The sequence below is a fragment of the Falco rusticolus genome, chromosome 9 (assembly GCF_015220075.1).
Source record: "Falco rusticolus isolate bFalRus1 chromosome 9, bFalRus1.pri, whole genome shotgun sequence".
NCBI lineage: Eukaryota > Metazoa > Chordata > Aves > Falconiformes > Falconidae > Falco > Falco rusticolus.
In genome coordinates, this window is record NC_051195.1 from 39,989,666 (window position 1) to 40,010,133 (window position 20,468).

General features: G+C 39.1%; 1 protein-coding gene across 21 annotated transcripts in view; it reads left to right on the forward strand.

The window, feature by feature from the left end:
* The window catches only part of FNBP1 (formin binding protein 1), a 111,593-nt gene that overhangs the window by 19,704 nt on the left and 71,421 nt on the right, over positions 1-20,468 (forward strand). For all 21 annotated transcript variants that reach the window (XM_037401160.1, XM_037401165.1, XM_037401147.1 and 18 more), the window contains one exon: positions 17,346-17,461. Coding sequence is in view for 20 of the 21 variants with exons in the window: in XM_037401165.1 (XP_037257062.1) it covers positions 17,346-17,461 (116 nt within the window). In the remaining variant the exon portion in view is untranslated. The remainder of the gene's footprint in view (positions 1-17,345; positions 17,462-20,468) is intronic.

Genomic DNA, 20,468 nt, shown 5'->3' on the forward strand with positions numbered 1-20,468 from the left:
AGCTTACTCTGAGTGTAAGACACCAGAGCTGATAGTGACTTGGTAAGTTAATAAAATGGCAAGATTTAAAAGTATTTTGAGGTGGGGAGTTTTCCCATGTTACATTTGCTCTGATGAATTGTAATATCTGAAGTTAAACAATCTCTTCCACAAGAAATAAGAACTTCAGCTTTGAAAGTAAATCCTCTAGTACCGCCTTATTCCAGTAATAAGTGAATTAGAAGTGCATCCAGCAAGACTTTTGAGCAGTGCCTCAGTGTAATTTACAGGATGTCAGCCCTTGTAGCACTTAGACATCTGCTGTTTTAATAAGTGCACTGCTTAAAGTGTGCTGTTCCAAAGTCCCACTTTTAAAAATGTTTCTAATTTATTTTACAAACCTAGGGGTTGTCATCATACATAGCGCTTGCTGCTGGAGATCCCATCCTCTTTGTGCTAGGTAGGCATTGTGCAATCCAGGCATTGTCGGGCCCTGCTTTGGCAAATTGTGTAATATGGATTAAAGACAAGCAAGATTGGAATGATGTCACTCAAGGATGTGGAAATTGTAGACAGGTCTCAAACCTCTTCCATTTTATGATTCTTCCTGATGGGGAAAAAAGTTGATAATTCCTCTTGCACCTGTGTTTGTTATGAAAGTTGTTGTGTTTTGAAATTTTAAACCACTGAATAGCTACTGTCCTCTGATACAAAGCTAAAAAGTCAAATAGGGGATATCTGTTTTACTGTATCTTCTTACTTTGAAAATCAATGTAGTATGTGGATAGATACCCAAAGTGCATTCTCTGTATTAGAATTGCAGTGTTCACTGGAAGCTTTAAAAACTCTGTATGACAGCCACATTTCAAAGAATTACTTTTCCAATTTACTAATTAATTCCCTTCAAATATATAGTCAAGTGAAAAATGAAACACAACATCGATATTTAATGGAATCTGCTTAAAACCCTGCTAGTGTAAGCTTTTGAAGCTGTGTGTGGGTGATACACACATTTCATCCCCTCTTTATCAGGGATGTGTGAGTATGTCTGTGTTTTCATTTGAGGAGTTAATTATTTGCTCCTTAAAGATGTAATTGCAAGATGCCCTGCTCAAAAATAATGGGTTGTAGGAAACTGCTTCATCTCTTTGTAGGCTGTGGCACCATGAAAGCACATTTGGATGTTACCAGGAGAGTTTGTTTTCCAGATGGGGTGAGCTGTTGTCCACCTTTCAGCACCCAGGCTCTTTCAGTTGAAGCAAGTGTGCAGAAGTTACACTGAAAGTGGGCTGTCATTTCTCTTGCTTCAGGAAGGAGTGAGCCCAGCTGACTGACATCTTAATTCTGCACATTACTTTCTTCCCTGTTCTGCTGTTGAACAGCACAGCTACAAACTGACCTGAATTCATGGCTCTCTTGTGGGATGCCAGTCTACTTTTGAGCTGTTTGCAGTATTTTTATATGTAAAATGTATATATGTTTATTGTTAATTGCTATATTATCTGCTCTTTATTTTGAGTGGCAGTCTTATGGAGAAATGAATTTGTAACAGATTTGCATATAATTTTTAGCTACTGTTTATTCCAAATAGATCTGTAGAGTTGGAGAATCCATTATTTTCTGGAAATGAAGCAAATGTTTGTTAGATTTCCTCTGTCAATAGTGATAGAAAAGAGCAGCACTGTGCTTGCCATCATCTTTTGATACTTCGTGGTTGTTATTGCTGTGATAAGAGAACACAAGCAGCACATTATAATGCAAGCATTCCCTGTTGTTGTTGTGGTAGCCTTCTACTTGATCTTCCAGGAATGGGAGAAGAGTGGAAATCAGGATCACATATCTGTGTAGCTTTACTCATAAAATTTTACCACATGTGCTCTGTGCACAGCACATTCTTCTATGACAGTCTGAGTAAAGGTATTAAGAAATATTCTTGTAAAACTTGCTGTGCTATAATGCTAACTCAAAACTTCAACCAGCAGTTCTCCATTACTTCCGTTACGAAGATTTTAATAATGTTGAACCGTAGGTTGTGTCGGTCCTTCAATAATGTCACAATTTGTGGTGTGGTGGTCTTGGTTTTATTTGTCTTCAAGACAGAATATTTTTTATTGCTGTCCCAGTATCAGTCCGAAGTACAGCAAGCAGCTTTATGCTTGAAAAACTGTAGCACCCTTTCAGAAAATATCTTTGGCACCTCAGATTTTTTCAGCCTGCTAACACATTCAGAACACAGGGCAAGCAGCTTAAGATCTGAATGAGATTGTTCAGCAAATAAATTGGTGCAGCATATTAATTCGCTAGCACTTCTAAATGCCTGTAGTGTTAGAAGAGCCTGCGATATCACTAAAATACCAGGAGCTTTGTTGGTTCTAAACTCCTTAAAAGAGAATTTTAAATTCTTGTCTGCTTGCTGTAGCCTTACCAGCTTTATAAAGAATTTAAAAATCTGTATTTGAAAAATGTGCATCCTGGGCTTAGAAAAGTTAGTAGAAATCTTTTCCCGGTAATATTGTCTTGGAGTTTTATTGTGCTCTAGTTTTTACTGTATTTACTCATTATTACATGAGGTTCCTGTTGGTGCTTTTATATAGATGCCAGGGGATACATTTATTGCATGTTTTGATATGCATTTAATCTAAATGGACAGTCTAGGGTTTATGGTCCAAAAAAGCATTGCCTTTAGTTAAGTGAAATAACATAATGTGGTTTTAACAAGGCTGGATGCAGACAACCTGATTTTTTTTTACGTGTATTTATTCCATCTTAAGTTCATAAGTTGGTATTTAATGCCAGAGTAGAACTGGTAAGACACAAAACCATTTTTCTGTTACCACTTTTGTATAGTAAACCAACACAGTCCTCCCCCAAAACCAGTATTCTGTCTGACAGTTCTTGGAGAACAGGGCTATGAATGGATTCTTAAGACTACAGGAAGTTTCAAACTTTAGAAGTCTATGTTTAAGGTCTTAAAATGGATGTTTTTATTCAGAGATTGAACCTAAATTTTCTAGTGAGAACTGCCTAGAGCAGTAAATTTAGCATAATGTTATTACCTCCTGCAGCAGAACTTCCATCTGAGGTTTACGAACTGATACAGATTCACTGTTCAGAACTGGGAATTGAATATAAAGCTGCATGTTTAGGAATGGATTTAAGAACAATCCCAAACATTTAGTGCTGTCCCGTGTTTCACTGATACAGGATTTAGGCAAATCTGTAGTACTGTAAAATGGAATGCACAGAAGCAAGTGGTCAGACTGGTGTGACATACGTGTGGCTTTTAATCCTGGCTCCAATAAGAACTGTTTTAAATTGGGTAGTGCTTTGCTTCATGACTGTGTCTAAAAATTAGATTAATAGAAGATGACTGTTTACTGAGGTAATTTCCATTAGAATTGTAAAAGTGCATGCTTATTGGAGTGTTGTGAAGGCTTGAAAGCTATATTACAGTACCATCATCATATTATGGTAGCAGCATCATAGCACAAGTTATAAAGTACTCACTTTTTTGGGGGGGGAACCTAAGGACATGAGATTATTGTCGCAGAAAACTGAATTACTCCTTTTGCCTAGCTAGACTTGCCTGTCCAGCTTGTGGGCAGAATATTGCTGAGGGAAGCAGTCCTTAAAGGATCAAAGGATGTTGCTTTTCTTGCTCAGGGTGGTGTGAAACATTATTTATTCCTGATGCTTAGGTTTCCAAGTCACATTGGTCAAAAGAGTGTGTAATTGTTAATTTATTTCCGTAAAATGTTCTGACTGCTCTGCTTTCAGAGGCCAGAGGCTTTGTAGGGAGCCAGGCTAGAAGGTTTGTACAGTCGGTAGATGCCCTACTTTCTAGAAACTGTAGTTTTATGCTATCTTGGTTAGCACAGTATGGCTGGTACATTGAACTTGAGCCTTGTCCACTGGGGCTCAGAGTGTGACCTTACTACAGCATCTTTGTGGGACAGTCAGCAAACCAGTTTCTCACTGACTGTACTGTGGTTCCTCGCTTCTCTCCAGTTTTTCTGTGAACTGGTCCTTATTTCAGATTTTAGGTGTACAGGCAGCACTTAGCACAAGGGGCTGCTGTTAGAGCTGGAGGATCTTTGCTGCTGCTACAGCTTATTTCAAATGGTCTCTGATCAGATGGTCGGGCAATTAACATTAATGGATGGTAGAGGTGATTATTAGATTGTAAAACTCTAGTTCTGAATATTTCATGAATGACATGTTCACAGGGTATGAAACGCTGATTTCTTCCCATCTAAAAAACTTACAAAATGTGTGATCTGTTCTTTCTTGTATGATTGTTTAGTGTGATAGAGTTAAATTTACCTCTTTTTCTTTAGATGCTTGTATAATTGTCTCATGTCCTGTACAGAATTTCAAGTATCCTTGAGTAGCTCAGATGACTCCACCACAATCTACAGAGCATTGTGCTTGGCTGTGTGCGTGCTGCTCTATTGACTCTGCAAACCTGAAATGTGTGTGGGAGAACTTTCTCTTGTATTCTAGCACATAATTTAATTGATGGTTTTTTTGAAATTTGCCTCAAATTAAATTATTCATTGTCACTACTGAACAAATGCTTTGTGTGCTTTTGGTGGGTCAACATTTTTCGCAATATTTCCCCTTCTTTATTCCACCTACTTTAATGCATTCATTTATTTGTGCTGCAATCTTATTATTGTGAACTGAGAGAGGCTTCTGTTGGAAGGAGGGGGGAGACCCAGTGGAGTTTGAGAGGCTTTATGCAGTGATTGTTTGGTTAAGGGGAATGCGATTACTTTTCCTCAGATTTAAACTTTAATTACAGCATGAACTCATTTTAAATTAATGGGAGTTGTTACCTGGGGATAAACTTCATAGAACTGAGCATGTGAGAATAAGAGTATATGCTCTCTCCCTCCAAAGGAAAAGAAACTTAAGTTATCAGAGAATATATAAATGGATAGCAATATATGCTTTGATGCACAGGTGGATATTTCTCATCCCTAGCAAGATGTGTCATCGGTACAGTTGCCGCATTAGTTTTGGCTTGACCATATTTTAGTTTGTTAATTGTAGATTAATTCTGTGGCCATACAGGTGATCTTTTGCAGAGAAGAGGCACAGCAAGATTCAGCTTAAAGTTTGAGTATTTGACGGGTGTGGGATCAGTCTGAAATAGTGTTGTCATCAAAATCTAGACAAATGGCCTAACTCCAGGAAGTACTGTGGTGTGTGTGCAAGTGCAGCAGGGGTTAGTCTCTATTCTGAAGTGTGTTATCAGCTGAAAAGGTGAGATGAGAAAGGTAGTAGGAAAATATTTGACAGTATGTTAGCTGAATGTCTTGGTTGCCATTTTCATAGCTGAAGGCAGAGTTGGGTCTTGTTATAAGAAAAAAAACAAAACCCACTTGTGTGACAAACCCTGATAGATGTATTTAAGGAATAGAGTCTCTTCAGTTTTTCTTCAGCTCATTGCTTATTTTCTATTTCTAGCCTAGTTCCAGAATGAATCTATTTTTTTTGCCAGTGTTGCTTGACTCCACAGAGTAGAGTGTATGAGTGGATAATAGAGTTATGAAATGTGCTTTGAACAGTTTGTTAACAGATTTTGAAGTGATCAACTTTCTGCTTAAAATTTTAAGTTGAATTTATGCCCAAGTTAGCAGACTTTAAAATGCTACGTACTCAGAGAAATGGTGGTGATCTATCTATGGCATTAGATTTCCTGAATGGTATGTAGCTTTCTGAGAAGTCTCCTGTTTCAGAAACATAAGTATTTCTTGGATTGAGCGGAAGCACCTCATGTAATTTCTGGGTTGAAATGGAATGCAGTGGCAGATAGAAATACTTAAGTCATAGCAGTAATCTTATTTGGTCCCGAGTATAAAGCGGCCATTGAAAAAAATCTAGGACTGTGTTTGTAATGTCATGGCATTTAAGATATTAAATGCTTTTTGAACCCCATCTGCAGAAGAGTACTTCAACCTTTTTCAGCCGTTAATTTCATTTAATTTGGAAGAGAGAGGAGGGATCAGTCATTTTATGGATTTTGACTTTTAATTTGAACTTTAGGGAAGGACTTTGGACACGCTCATAAGGGTTTATTTTTTAACCCTAGGTATTGCCATTGCTCCAATGATTCTAGGAGGCAGCCTCAAGCTAAGCAGAATTACTGTGACTTTTCCAAGCATCTGCATAAACATCCCATAAGGATACCATGCCTACAATAGAGTTCAGTAGTCAATTTGGAGTGCTTCACATCCAGGGGAGGAGGTGGCAAAAATGAGTCAGAGTAGTAAAGGTGGTTCTCTTCTGTTTAACAAATCTTTTCATTAGCATCTGTGTAGAAAAGTGATTTGCACACATGCTAAATTCTACACCTGACAGGTGATCTATGCAGTGCAGATTAGATCAGAAGTCTTGCTACTGAGAATACCAGGCATACCTGGTGAGGCTTTTTCATTTTTTTTCTTTTTAGATGTAGCCCATATGGTCTGAGTTTAGATAGAGGGAGATCAAAGACTCATTTGCAAAGTTTAACGTCGCTGGTTTTCTTGTTATTTGAAGTGGTTATATAAAAATATTCAAATCCCCCCCCATCCAAACAACAACAAAAAAATCCTCACCCAAATGAATATTACTCCTCCAAAAAATTCTGCAGAATGGGATTGAAATTCAGGAGTTCCTGAAGTCCAGGTGCATGCTTACAGCCATACCATACGTAGAAAAGTTTGTTGTTGATGACAAAACAGTGTGCTTTGAGGACGCATTGAACAGCTTGGGTATTCTAGATTATGAATCCAGTATGGCATTGGTTTACAACGAAGCTGGGCAAAAAGCTATTTTCCCCAAAATACATTTCCGCATACGACTACAGTTCAAAGTATTGTTCTTGTGGATAAGATTTGTATTATTGTCATTCAGTATGGTTTTGGATAAGAGGGCAGAATTGTTGTGTATGTGTGCTGTCTTTTAAATGGATCAGCAGGCTTTTTTGTTTTTCTGTTCTAGTTACCTGGGCAATGAGCAGGAACGCTGTATGGTTAACTTTTAAAAATTAGTACACGGCTGCCCAAAGGGGGAACCGTGGTAGAGAGATCTTGTTGATCTTTGTTTTAACAGCTGGTATTATTAAGGGAGAGTTGTGCAGAATGGAAAGAGGATTAAAATCAATCAACAGCTAATCCAAAGATGTAGCCAGGCACCAGAAGATTTACTGGGAGTTAGTTCTAAAATTGCATTTGTTCAAATTATTTTAGAATAAAGGAATGAGTATGTATTAAATCAGGGAAGTGGGATGGTGCTGGGCAACAGAGAAAAGCTGCAACAATGTCAACTGAAAAACCTTATTGGAACAACAACATATAGTTAGCATTGTTACCATGCTGCGACTCCTGAGGGAGGCAGCTTGGATTTGGAGCTCTGCTGCTGCTCATGATTTATTCCATTCCAGCAGCAGAGCGATACATACCAGATTCTGCTAATTTTCAAAGCTCTTGTTTATTATAATGCATGGGACAGTGAATCCCAGTGGGCCATTGCAGCTTTCCATCTGAAGCTGAGGATACTGTCAGCAAAAACAAAATCCTTGTCCCGTTCCTATTCCCTCAGGATGAGCAGAAGGAAGAGGTTAGCGTTGCTTTGTTTTGTTTGTTTGGTTTTTTTTTACTGAGTTTTGTGGGTATCGTTAATGCTGTTGGTGGAGATGCCTCATCGCTCCAGGCCCCAGTAGATTTTAGTAGTCATAAGCTTTTGCTTAGGTAATGAATTTGGATTTTTAAAGTCTAGATTATGCTGCTTCTCCCCATACCTAGTAGGAATAATAAGTTCACTTACATTGGTTGAATTGTGCTAATATCACCAAAAGGAGAAGCAGCATGTGCATGTCTGTCTTCAGTCTAAAATAACTTGAATGTGTACAGAAAAAGCTTGAAATGCGCTCAGTCCTTCAGTAAAAACAGTTTGCATTTCTGACCTTACATCTGGTATTAGTTGAGGTTTCTCTGTTTCTGTCTTGCTCTTTAAGAGCTTTCTTATATCCTGGGTTGTAATTTGCACATTATTATAATGTATTTTGAAACAAAACTGTGTCCCATTCTGGAGTTTCTTGCATGTATTTTTTAAGTGGGCTTGTATTCTTGAAAAGAAGTGTTCATTTTTGAATGGATTCCTTATGACAGATGCTTCTCATTGTGGCGAAGTCATGCAGTGCCTCAAACTTCAGAATTGTGTAAACTTATTTAAAGGAAATTAATTGCTACTGCAGCATGGCCATCTATGCAAAGTATCCTTGAACACTGCAGACAATGTTTTTTGATCCTTACCTTTTCCTTATTTGAAGAAAACTATGATATTAATTTTCAAGTGCATCAGGTGTCAAAATTTCATGCTCATTTCATCTTTCAAGAGATGTAACACAACTTTCTTAGAAGCTTCTCCCACTGATTGACAACCCTGTATGGCCTTTTCAGGTAGCTTTTTGAATAAAAATGCAACAGCGCCTATATAGTGCTCTTTACATTATTCCACATGTGCCATCCAGGGCACGTAACCTCTGTAATTTCACATCAAAATCTCCCTTGTTTCAAGAAAACCAGGCTTCCCATTAGCCTTTCGCCTGTCCCTAACTATCCAGTATCTTTTGATCTACTTGCTGTTTCTATGAATCAACTATTGCTTTGTCCCGTTCCAGTGGAGCTGTTCACATCCTCCTGCCCTCCCACTCCCCAGAATTAATCACTCCTCCTCCTTGTCTTACCTCTTGTGGCATCATTTTAAGCTGCTGTGGTACCAGCAACTGCATCCTCTCTCAAATGGCACATCCTTTGTCTTACCTTCCTTCCTGGCTGCTGTGTTAGCACTGTTACTTCCCCTGTTGCTATAGAGGGGCCACAAGTTCTGCTTTACCACATCCTTTGTAGGATACAACAGGCTAAGGGGGAGGAGAAGGCTTCATTTGACACCAGGACGGCACAGGTGGATGGTTTGGGCTCTAGTGAGGAAGGCTGTTTGCTGTAGTGGTAAGAACAGCCCCTGGAGCACCTGCTCCTCCTGGAGCTCCACCATTCCTGTGTCCGTGGCTGGGTGGTAGCAGTGACTCAGGCGCTGCAGGAAGGAGTAGTTTCAGTTCATGGTTTAAACTGTCAGCAGAGAGAACTAGGGGTGTGTGGGTATGTATGTATCTTGACAGTTGATGACACTGGCAGTGCTCCCAGGGAAGCATCCCTTCTGTAAACCATGTGTCAGGTTTTGCAAGACTTCATAATAGGTGTTAAAGTGAGTCACCAACACGAGCACTCGGGCTGTGCTCCTGGTGACCTGTCCAGCAGGCGGAAGTGTCTTGTCGATCCGATGCTGTGTGCTGCTGCGGAGGGCATTGCTGTCCCTCCCTTTCCCGCTTTCAGAGATTGCTAGCTGGCTTTGCACTGCTGTTCTTTGTCATTCTCTCTGTAACCTACTGCTGTGTTTTAGAGTCTGGTGTTGCACACAATCTTCTCTACAATGAGGTCATAAGCTACACTAGTATGATGACAAGCCTGGCACTTTCATTAGTGGGGGACATACCTATGTAGCTTTACTCTAGGTGGGTCTTTTTGTTAGATGTTGCAATTTGATTTGTTCCCCATAAATCCTGACAATCTGGTTGTACTTCAGGACTGGCCTTGCCTCACCGTGGCTTTAAGACTTATTTTGCTCTCCGTGTGCTGGCCTCAGCACCGCATGCTCAGGTGGCTTTTTTCAGAACTGCTTGTTTGACTTCAGTCAGGTTTCCATCGAGGTAGGGTTAGAATATGGCTGAAACCTACCTGTGAGACAGCACTTCTGCTTAATTAGCAGGAGGGGTCACTTCTGAATTTGTGGAAGGTGGCTTTCTGGGTGGGGATGAGTGTGGTTGGTCTCTGGAGCAATTAAGAGGGTTACTCCCTGTTGCTACCCTTTGCTGTGTGAAGGGCCTTGCTATTATGCTGGGGCAGTGTTATTTTAAATCCATATTAAAATTGGCATAAATATTAAAACTTATTTTGCTTTACAGCTTCAGCAAAATGCTAATGAGAGTAAGCCTTTAGAGGCTAAAATGTAGATCAGAAACTGCTTAGTTCATAAAGTTTATTGTTGCAAGTAGGACAATTAGAGGTGAGTTTATCTAGCAACATAAAAGATATTTCAACATAACACGTAGGCTGTTTCCAGTCTTGATTTCTGGGATTTCCCTACCCCCCAAGTTGGAAATGATTCAGTTGCTTAATGATGCAGCAAAGAATCTTTTTTTTTTTTTCTCTCTCGTATTTTTCTCCTAACTAGACCAAGTTCTGAGGTGAATCAGAAGAGAGAAAAGTATAGTTAAAAACTTTTTGGGCTTTATGGAAAGATGAGTTTAAAGGATGGAGATGAAAGGAAATTGGAGGTGGGAAAGTAAGATGGATCTTTTTCTGGGGTATTTATTATGCAGCTCTAGTGGAAATATGCCTGTTTAAGTTATAAGATCAGGAACAATTTATTTAATACTTAAAGGATAAAATAAGCATGCGGATGAATAGGAGATGGGTAGGAAAAATACATGTGATCATAAATACTTTTGTTAATGAGAACCGATATACAGGGGTAATGGCAAGGTAGATACATAAAACAGCCCGTAAAGCCACAGCATCATTTGAATGTGAACCAAAGAGAGACAGTCTCCCTGTCCCATCAGTATGTCTTCCATGGTGCTATGTAGTCCTCCTTGTCTGTGCTGTATGAAGCAAAAGGTTAGTGTCCTGTACTCCATTTCATACTTAAGATACTTCACATGTTTAAGCATGGATGTTTGTTTAGCTGTCACTAACTGAGGCCGTAGTTGTCTACAGCTGACAAGTTTTGTGTGGGAAGTTGTCTCTCATCAGCAGTGGCTGAGTCAACAGATGTTCAAGTGCTTTTGTATTTTTGGCTCATCTGTTTTCTGGAAGGCTCTTGCAGTGGTAGTCTGTACTTTATGCATTTTCTTCCGTTATCGATTTGCCTGAAGGCTGTTAACATTTGCTCAGTTGTAGGTCTCTGAGGATCTGTGATCTGAACTCTGTTGTATTCTGCTAGCACTATAGTGCTATATGGGACTTAACCATGCCTATGAAGGTCTCATAATCTTGTTAATTATTTTTATAATTTGAAGTTGTTAAACCGTGGAATAAAAAAAATAGAATTTAAACACTATAATGTGTTCTTGATCTTCACTTTAATTCCTTTTTGCCTATGGAATGGGTGAGAGTATTTAAAAGGAAAAAAATCAAATGTGGGAGGAGAAGGTATGAACCAGAGGTTTTTAGGACAGTGGATAAACAAATAATTTTGGGAGGAAGTAGAATCAAACTCCCTAGAGAATGAAGCAGTAGAAAGTCTTCAAATATTCTTAACATTTAAAAATCATGGGTCTTTTATAATATTGCTGGATTAGAGTTATGTAAATAATTATAAAGGCTTTTTCTGAATTTTCAACTAGTCTTTATTAGCGTTCTTCTGAATTCCGCACTTCTGCACCACTACCTGTGAAAATGGCAGAAAGCGTGACAGTCCAGCCTGGTTACTGGTACAGTGAACGCTGCTACCTAAGTGTAATCTGAGCAGGTTTGACACGATTGTTAAAATTGCAGAATTAATTGGTAAAGTCTCCCAGAAGCTAATGTTTTGTTCACACTTGAAACCAAATAGAAATCCCAGGGCTTCTGGCCTAGCTCTGTGGTGGAGTTGGACTCCATCCACTTTATCAGCCTTTCTGTTTGTGAAAAGCAGTTACCAGATGCAAGTAGTACAGCAACCTGAGAGTGTTGTCCTCCTGCTTCTCTTGAGTTATGGTCTCAGTCTCTGCAGGCAGACATCCACTTTATTTCAGTAGATGTTAATACTGAAGCCCCTCGGTTGCAAATTAAGGTCCCATCTGAATAAGCCTTGTATTGCACTATTTTGCAATAGATGGAAGCACTCTTGAAAGGGGAAGGAGTATTTTACTGAGCCAATCTTCAAAGACCCCATGAATAACACTTTATTGCTCAATAATTGGTTGTACTCCATGCTAAGTGGATTAGAAATGGGGGAAGTAAGCTTTTCTTTCTTTTGTTTGTTGGGTTTTTTTTCATGGCTAACTTTCTTCTTCCTAAAATAGTTTGCATAGCTGGGGAATGTGACTTCAGGAGAACATTTAAGTAGTGAGGGGATTTGACAGCTAAAGTAGCTGTTAAAATGAGGAGAAGCAAATAGGCAGCACTATTTCCATTTTAAGCATTGTCAGCGTAAGAAGCATGCAGCTGAGTTTCAGGAAGAATGTATGAATGTGAGGTTATTTAGGCAGCGGTTAAAAATACTGGGAGAGAATGACTGGAAACATAAATTAAGTTAGAAACAAACTTTGCCTTAAGGACAAAATTTTCAAAGCATTCTGGGTACTCGGGCATCTAATTCCTGTTCAAATAAATGACTAAAGTTCTTCCCTCTTTTGAACTTTCATTTTTGTGTGCATGCTCAGGAATGTTGTTAAGCTCTGAACAAATGGGAAGGCGCTGTTTGTTTCAGGGAGCTTGCAGCAGAGGCTCTGTTGGGTCAGCTGTATATTCAGACTCTTCGACCACTTGGGGAAGGCATGAAGTATCTGTGCTGGCACATATTGCTGTCTTTGGGAAACCAGTGGAATCTGATGAAGAGGAATAAGTTACAGCTGTATGAGTAGTTTAATTACATGCACATCTTGATTGTCAATTAAAAGTCTGTCCTTTTGTTGATATCACAATAATTATAGGGACTTGAAAATGGGAGGGCATGGGTTCTGGCAGGTTGGAAGGCCAAAGGACATAGGCAATGATGTGAAGGCTGTGGTGGGTGCCTGCTGTGATAACACGCATGACTCATAGTCAGTGTGGTATTTTGCGTGAGTGTTCTTAGATGTAAACCAGTCTCTGAGCCAGAGGAAAGTAGTGAATGCTTCTAGACAATGGTTTAGTGTTTCTTTTTCAGAGAAAACAGGTGCAAAGTGACCTTTTATCCCCCTCCCCCCCCCCCCTTGCTGTAGTCTGATGGACCATTCTCACTGAACGCTGCATTGTGCTTCTTGTCTTGTTTTCTTGAAGAATGCTAAAGCTTTGTGGCATTTACTGGTTTTTAATGTTGCCCCTAACTGGGAAGGTGAGGAGGCTGCAAAAATGAACAGAGCATGTATGTTGAAACTGAAAGCTGAAACAGCAGCTCATGGAGGTACCTTAGCCATATTCCAGCTGATGATGGAATCTGTACAGCTGTAGTGGCACACTTTACTTGCTAAACTTGTATCTGTCACTGGCTGGGATGATGCACTTGGTGCTGAAATCATGTGCTGCTCTCATTAGACCAGTTCTGATTGTAGAGACAAGTTCCTTCAGAGCTGAGACAAAAATCCTCACAAGCTGTACCCTTGCTTCTTTTTGTAAGGTAGATGCTTCCCTCGCCACAAACTTCTTCCTGGCTTCAGCGGGACACGGATATGTTTATTGATCTCTGTTTTAAAATCCCCATTGAGTTTTAGTGTTTGAGATGCTTCTTATGCCTGGTGCTGCAAGTGCTTCAGTTAGCCAAAGTACTAGCTAACTTACTGATGACGCTGCCCCCTTCATGAGATCTTTTTTGGGGGGGTTAATTAGTATGAGGAGCTTTTGTTAAGCTATGCAATGATTCTGGAGTTCAGTGGAAACTGAAATGAAACATGTTTACTGGGCATCTCCTGAAGAACTCTTTTAGCAGTCTGCTGCTGGGAATTCTTTTGTGGTGGGCAGTCCATTATGGAGAAGAGTGAAAATCTCATTGTTAAGGGTACTAAAACTAGAACAGATTTGCTACAGAGTAGTTGAGGGTTTTTTTAATGTGATAATGCCTTTTTGTAATGTACTTTGGAAATACTAAATAAATTTCTAAAAATATATCTTCAATATTGATTGCTTGAAGCAATTATATTGTTGTTAGCTACTCTCAAAAATCTCCTTTTTAGAAGTTTTAGTTTTGTGTTGATTGCATGTAACCTCAGACTTTGGGATTCCATAAGTTAAAGGTTATGCTTTATGATCAAAGCATTCTATGTACTCTGTCATCCCTATGATTCATTAGGTTTAACACAGCCTTTGCCTACCTTCAGCTTGCTGAGCAGATCCATGAAACAAGGACTACCTGTGTTGGGTTCCTCTGGGTGCACTGCCTTTCTTTTGGAATCTCATGCTCAGCAAGTGATGGTGTTGCCGATTTTACTGACTTTTTTCATTTTTTTTCTGTCCTTAAGGAGCACAAGAAGGAGAATGAATAATGGAATATATGACCCCAGTGTAACACACTGTTGTGGGGTGTTGGCTGCTTAGTGAAATGACACTTGGGCCAAAACTGTTCCATACCCAGAAAAGGACAGAAACTCTTCTCTTTAGCAATGTCTGCAGAAAGCTAAATTCCACCTTGCCTTGCTTCTTGAAGCAGCGGTCAGTGCTTGTAGTTTATCTGGTTGAGGTTCCTCTGGTTACAGCTTTGTTCAGAAGTGTCTCTGCTAGTGTTATAAATAGGAAGTTAGCATCTTCATGCAGGTGGTCTGACAGCAGTGCTGCGGTGTGTTTGCCTTTGCACTGCACATCATGGAGTTTTCTTTTGACAGACTTGACATAGTGAGGCTGTTGACGCAGTCCAGCAGATCCATCTATGGGATAACAGACCAAACTGAGGCAGCTGCCTGGAGCCATTTTCAGGTTTTCATTTTTACTCTGATCTAAATGATGCTCTGAGAATTGTCAGGATGCTAGTGGTGGTGGTGGAAGAGGTTTGGACAAGTCACTGCTGAAACTCCCTTTCCAGGGTGAACTTGCTCTGTCTTTCTGGGCAGTCAGTAGTCTGAACTATCTTGAAGGGCAGGGTCTCCTTGAAAGGTGTTCTTTTCTATGGGAAACTATGACCTTTCCTCTTTTGATGGGGTTACAGTAGGATGCTGTTAGTTTCCTGCTACTAGTATGGTATATCTGATAAAGGTGGTTTAATTTGCTTACAGGGATTAGGGAGTGGATTTCCCTCCATGAGATTTCCTTTCTCAAAGTTGGGAGCGTGTGTGAATACGTGTAAACTTCCGAGTAATGGACTGCCTTGTGGGGTATTTGTATATGCATGTGTTTATGTTAAATGTAAATACTGCAAGAGGAGGATGTGGGATAGTTACAAGACCTCTTTATCATATACCTTAAAAAGGCCATGTTTGCACTACTGTCTTTCTTGACAACAGCATGTTCTGAGAGATGTAGAGGTTGTGTATTTGAAGCAGAGCAGAAGGTGCCTTGTTGTGCTGGCATCGTACTCCAGACAGCACGCTATGTTCCTTCCGGCTCAGAGCCCTCTGGGACAAGGAGAGGTCTGTGATGTTACTCATGTTGTCTTTGTATTGTCCCCAGCTGTGAAATTATCTGAAATAAGGATTTCTGTATATGCAAATATGTACTGGCTTAGTCCATATCTTTCCTTTCTGCAGAATACATGCATCCCTTTGAGTGAATGATGTTATGTTGGTTTAAGGGTGGTTTATATTGCTAGAAGTCAGGCTTTTACTCAGTGTAGTTTGAACATTTTTTTTCTTTTCTTCCCTTCCCCCCACCCTGGTTGCCCTTAACCACTTCCTAGTTTCTGGAGCAAAAGGCTGAAACTTTACTATTTTTGTAACTTTATACTATTGCCCTTTTGCTGTTCTGCCTCCAGTGCCTCTTTAATTGACTAAAACTGACATAATTTAAATTGAAGCCTAGTCTGGTTTGGCTGAATTGGTTTAAAATACTACCGTATGCTGAACCAGAGTGAATAAGCAACTACACAAATCCGGCATGTCCTATTCCATGCCTGTTACCTGCTGGTCTAACTTGCCTTCTTGCTAGGATTTAGCAGATTTCCTGCTCTAACACGGTTTCTGTTTCTCCCCTTCAAAATACAGTTAAAAGCAGTTTTGTTAGCAAGAAGCAGCTTCTGTGTGCATGACTATTTTGTTCAGTGCAGAACGAATCTTTCCTGATATTGATCTAACTTACCAGTCAGAGCCAGATATACAAGAAAGCAGAAAGTGGTATTTGCTTAAAAGCAACATATTTATAAGCTAGGCTTTGTGGTAGTTTTCTGCTATTCTGCTGCTCTCTGCAGCTAAGGAAGTGGGCTTGTATTGCTTTGACAACATTTGATGATTGCTCTACAAACTGAAAGTCACAAGACCAAATCTTTGGCAGATAGAAGCATCTCTTCTCTGTCAGAAGCTTTTACTGTGGCAGCTAAGCATTTGACCTAAATCTATTGCTGTGTACAATTTTTTTTGAAAATGTTGTAAATCTAACTTTTGTACTGCAGATGTACAAACTTACTTTCTATTTTCCATGTAAACCATAATGGAACCTGACACCGAGTAAGTGAGGCTGATACTAAAGACCATGTTTATACTTTGTTTTTGTCAGAATAAGTATTCGCTGTATCAGTAAAAACTTACAGTAACAATTTAAAAAATATTTTTTGAGTCTTGTAGAAACATTAACTTCTGAAAGGCTGTGTGGAATGGACAATTATGGAATTTGAGTGGTGTTGAAATAATAAAAATTTAAAAGATAAGGTAATTTTAGGTTAGGTCTGCAGATAGTAATAAGCTGGCTTGGATAATTGATTTGGATTTAGAGTTGCTTAATTTCTTTTGGCATTTGCAAAGCCCATACTGACTTGTGGAATGTTCTTGACTGAAAAAGATTTTATTGAAAACATGTGTGACTGTTTTTGAGGGCAACAATGTTTGAAGAACAAAGTAGTGTCTATATATAAATGGAGGTAGACAAGAAAACTTACTGTAAACATAGCTGATGTGATTTTTTTTTTTTTTTGGCATCATTTGTTAGCATGTCTTCTGATTCAGAGCAAAACAGGCTTATAGGGGAGGTAAATTCTGTAGAAAAGTTGTTAGCTGTTCTAAATGATATTTTAAGTTCATAACACTGACAAAGCTGGAGTCTAAATCAATATGTTTCAGACTAAAATCAGAATTATTAATTAGGAGTAGACCCCAAATTAATGGAACCTGTGTTAATTCTTCAGAGTAAGATAAAATACTGGCTAGTGTACCTGTTTCTTACCCATTGTCAAAGTATGTCTTACATTAGATTATATTCAGAAGAATTGCCAGGATTTCTGAAATGAACTGATTCAGAAATGAGGAATGAAGAATGTTACTGAATTGGTCTCATGCTAAAAGACAAATTTCTGCCCATGAAAAACCTGTATTGCTACAAAAATGACTAACTGTGGTTATGGAAAATATTAATAACTCTTTATGGTATATGCACTTTGTAAAGTATTTTTAGTTATCTCTATGTTCAATGAGACTAAACTATTCTTTTGATTCATTGCAGGACCAGTTTGACAACTTAGAAAAACATACGCAATGGGGTATTGATGTTCTGGAAAAATTCATCAAGTTTGTAAAAGAAAGAACTGAGATTGAACTCAGCTATGCAAAGCAGCTTAGGTAAGTTGATACGTAAAGTTCTGGACTTTGAGTTGCGTCTGTTCAGAGCCTGTAATAATCTGAAAGTTTACTGTTTCAGTGGTGGTAATTTGTTTGGCTTATAATAATGGCTTTTAGAGAATAGCTTTAATTTAGAGAATGGAAAGCTGAAGTTCATTTAAGATACAGTTTTATTATCTCTGCTAAAAAACATATGCTTTGCAAAAAGAAAGGTTAAGTACTGAGTAGCATACTAGGCCTTACTCATGATTAATGGCTCAGGCTTTGAGGATAGCTTTGCAATGTTTTCCATGAAATTAGGACTGCTGTGCTTAAAATTCTTCAGGGTTTTAAGAATTAGGCAGAATAACAATCATTAGTTGTAAGGCAAAGTTTAGGGTTTCTGTTCATAAGACAGGCTCTTTTTGAATATGTGTTGTAACAACTGCAGGTCAGAAAGTCAGTCTCAGGCCTAGGAAAATTCACCTGTGTAGTTAGCCAGGTTGCAGCCTGAGATTTGAATTTTGACAGTTTTATACTGTTGCCACTGTTCTTGCAATCTGTCTTCTGAACAGAGAGCAGAGATCCAGTGCATTTATCTAAAGTAGCTAAATTACTGGAAATTCCTGCTAGGTACTTTCTGCATGTCTGGTTTGACCATCAGATTGTAGTTGGAGACCAAGTGTATGTGAACCAGACCCAGAAAACTTACTCCCTTAGACCAGATCCAATGCCAATGGCGGAGGGGTACTAAGAACCCTCCCACAATGAGTAGCACTTACCCTGCTTTCCCACTAGGGTGGAAAAAAATGAGGTGAACCGGATAGAAGGGAATACAACATGCAGGCAGTCCTGCTGCTGCTGAGACAGGTTGTGGTACAGTATTGTTGGCAGCCACTATTGGGGGTCCAGAGTGATAAATGGGAGGTGGTGGAGCTAACTGGGGAGGGGAGTGCAGGAGTAATCCTTCCTAATCCTTCCAATAAATACACACTTTTTTTGGTATGCATTACAATAGTACATATTGGAACTCTTTCCGTCTTCTCAGTATTTATAGAGATTGAGATCTGAGGTTCTAGTTGATCTGTATATAGCTAAAGCACAATGTCTATTTAAAAAAAAAAATCACCCAGAATTTCTGATGCTTGTGTTAGAATGGATTTGCAATGCACAATGACCTGTCATTTACAAGGAGCTGGTAGTTGATAAAACCCTTGTCTTCATGGTTATGTGCTTTCTCAGGGGAATGCCACAAGAATTCCCCAAGGTTTCTGATACAGAGAAGCAGGAAATGGAAAATGACTTGTGCAGTAACAAATTGCTCACATCCTATGAAGATGAGAAAAGATTGTATTAGAGAGGCAAAATGAGATGGGGGAAAAAGAGGGTATGACTGGACTGGGAAAACCCAGCAGGTGTGAGCAGGCTGATCTTACGAAGATTAGCACACTAGACTCGCTGAATTTCTTTTCAGATATGAAGAGCATAATTATGAAAATAAACACACATACAAAGTGTTGAAGGAAAGTGGGACGTAGTTTTACTTGTGACTATCTAGAAACTCTGAACTCCTAGATTTTATTTCTTACTCTGTCCTAGGCTTCCAAAACAAACTTGGTCAATTTATGCAGTGCTGTGTGGGGTCTTTTAAGAAGTTAGAGGTATAAAAGAAAAAAACAAAAATGTAGACTTGTCAAATATTGAGATGAAACAGTGTTGGACATTAAAAAAACCAAAAAGAACCACACAACCCACAAATCAAAACCAGACAATAAATCGTGCATCTGCTTTTAGTAAGTCTCCTCAAGCCTGGTGCATACCTCTTTTATCACATCCATTTGGTGTAAAAGGGCTGTACAATATCGTTGCATATCATAACATGCAGACTTACTATTAAAAAGGAACAAGTTAACACAAAATACTCCTGTGGATTTAACTCAAGTTTTACTTATAGTGTAAGTAAAGCTAATGAATTTTACTTTTTGTGAAACACATTCTCTGCTTGGTCTCTGGGCTCCCTAGCTAGCTGTTCTTCCTCTCTATCTGCATCTCAGCCTGGTCATCTGTTGAAGTTTAATTGGCTTCTATTTAGAAACATTTCTTTCCTTCCTCTTTATAATTCTACAGATATCTCTGTAATATTTTGGTTTAAAAGTCTTAAGCTAATCTACATACTTGCAGGATGCATCAAATTTACTTGTTTATACCAGTGGAAGAAACTCCACAGTGTGCCACACCATACACGTTGTGCCTGCACTGTTAGTCCTGCTTGTACCCTTTATAATCAGTCCTGGTTTGAGAGTCCAGTTCAGATTTTACATGATTGGTTTACGTTATAATTGTTGAGTCATTGAACTAGGCTGGGAAGGAAGGGATGCAGAAACTATGCTAAGAGTGTTCACTGGTTACCATGTTTGTTTTGAACTTCCATTGTATGTTGACATGCTCTGAATGCTGAAGTGTTTTGTTGTCCTCCTTCCCTAGACTCTACTTAAAGCGCACACACTGAGAATCACGAAGTGTGTCAAAAGTCTTGCCTAATATGGTGATGAGTAGATAGTCTTGAGGAAGACCAACCTCTAATGGATGATAAATGTGAAAGAGCAAGATGTCAAAGAAGTGAAAATAAGGGAGCAGAGAAACAAGCTGAAAGGGCAGAAAAAATTATGCAGAGTGAAAGGCAAAGAGAAACTTGAATTGGAGGGAGGTATGCAGGCTAGCACAGTATCTTCCTGGAACTGCTGTTTTACTGCTAGTCTTTGCTCTTCTGTGTTAGCTCCTCTTTAATCACTGTCAGCTCTGGAAGTGTCATTGCTTTGTGAGATTGAACCTGGGAAGTGCTGGTGTTCTGGTCATGGCACTGCATGATTGCAATGCTGAACTTCAGCAATACTGTATCACTTCTGGTTTTTTCGTTTGTGTCCTCGGTAAAACCCTACATATGTTTCTGGTTTTTTGTTTTGTTGGGTTTTTTTTGTTTTTTTGGTGGTGTTTTTGGTTTGGGTTTTTTGTTTTTTTTTAAAGGGGG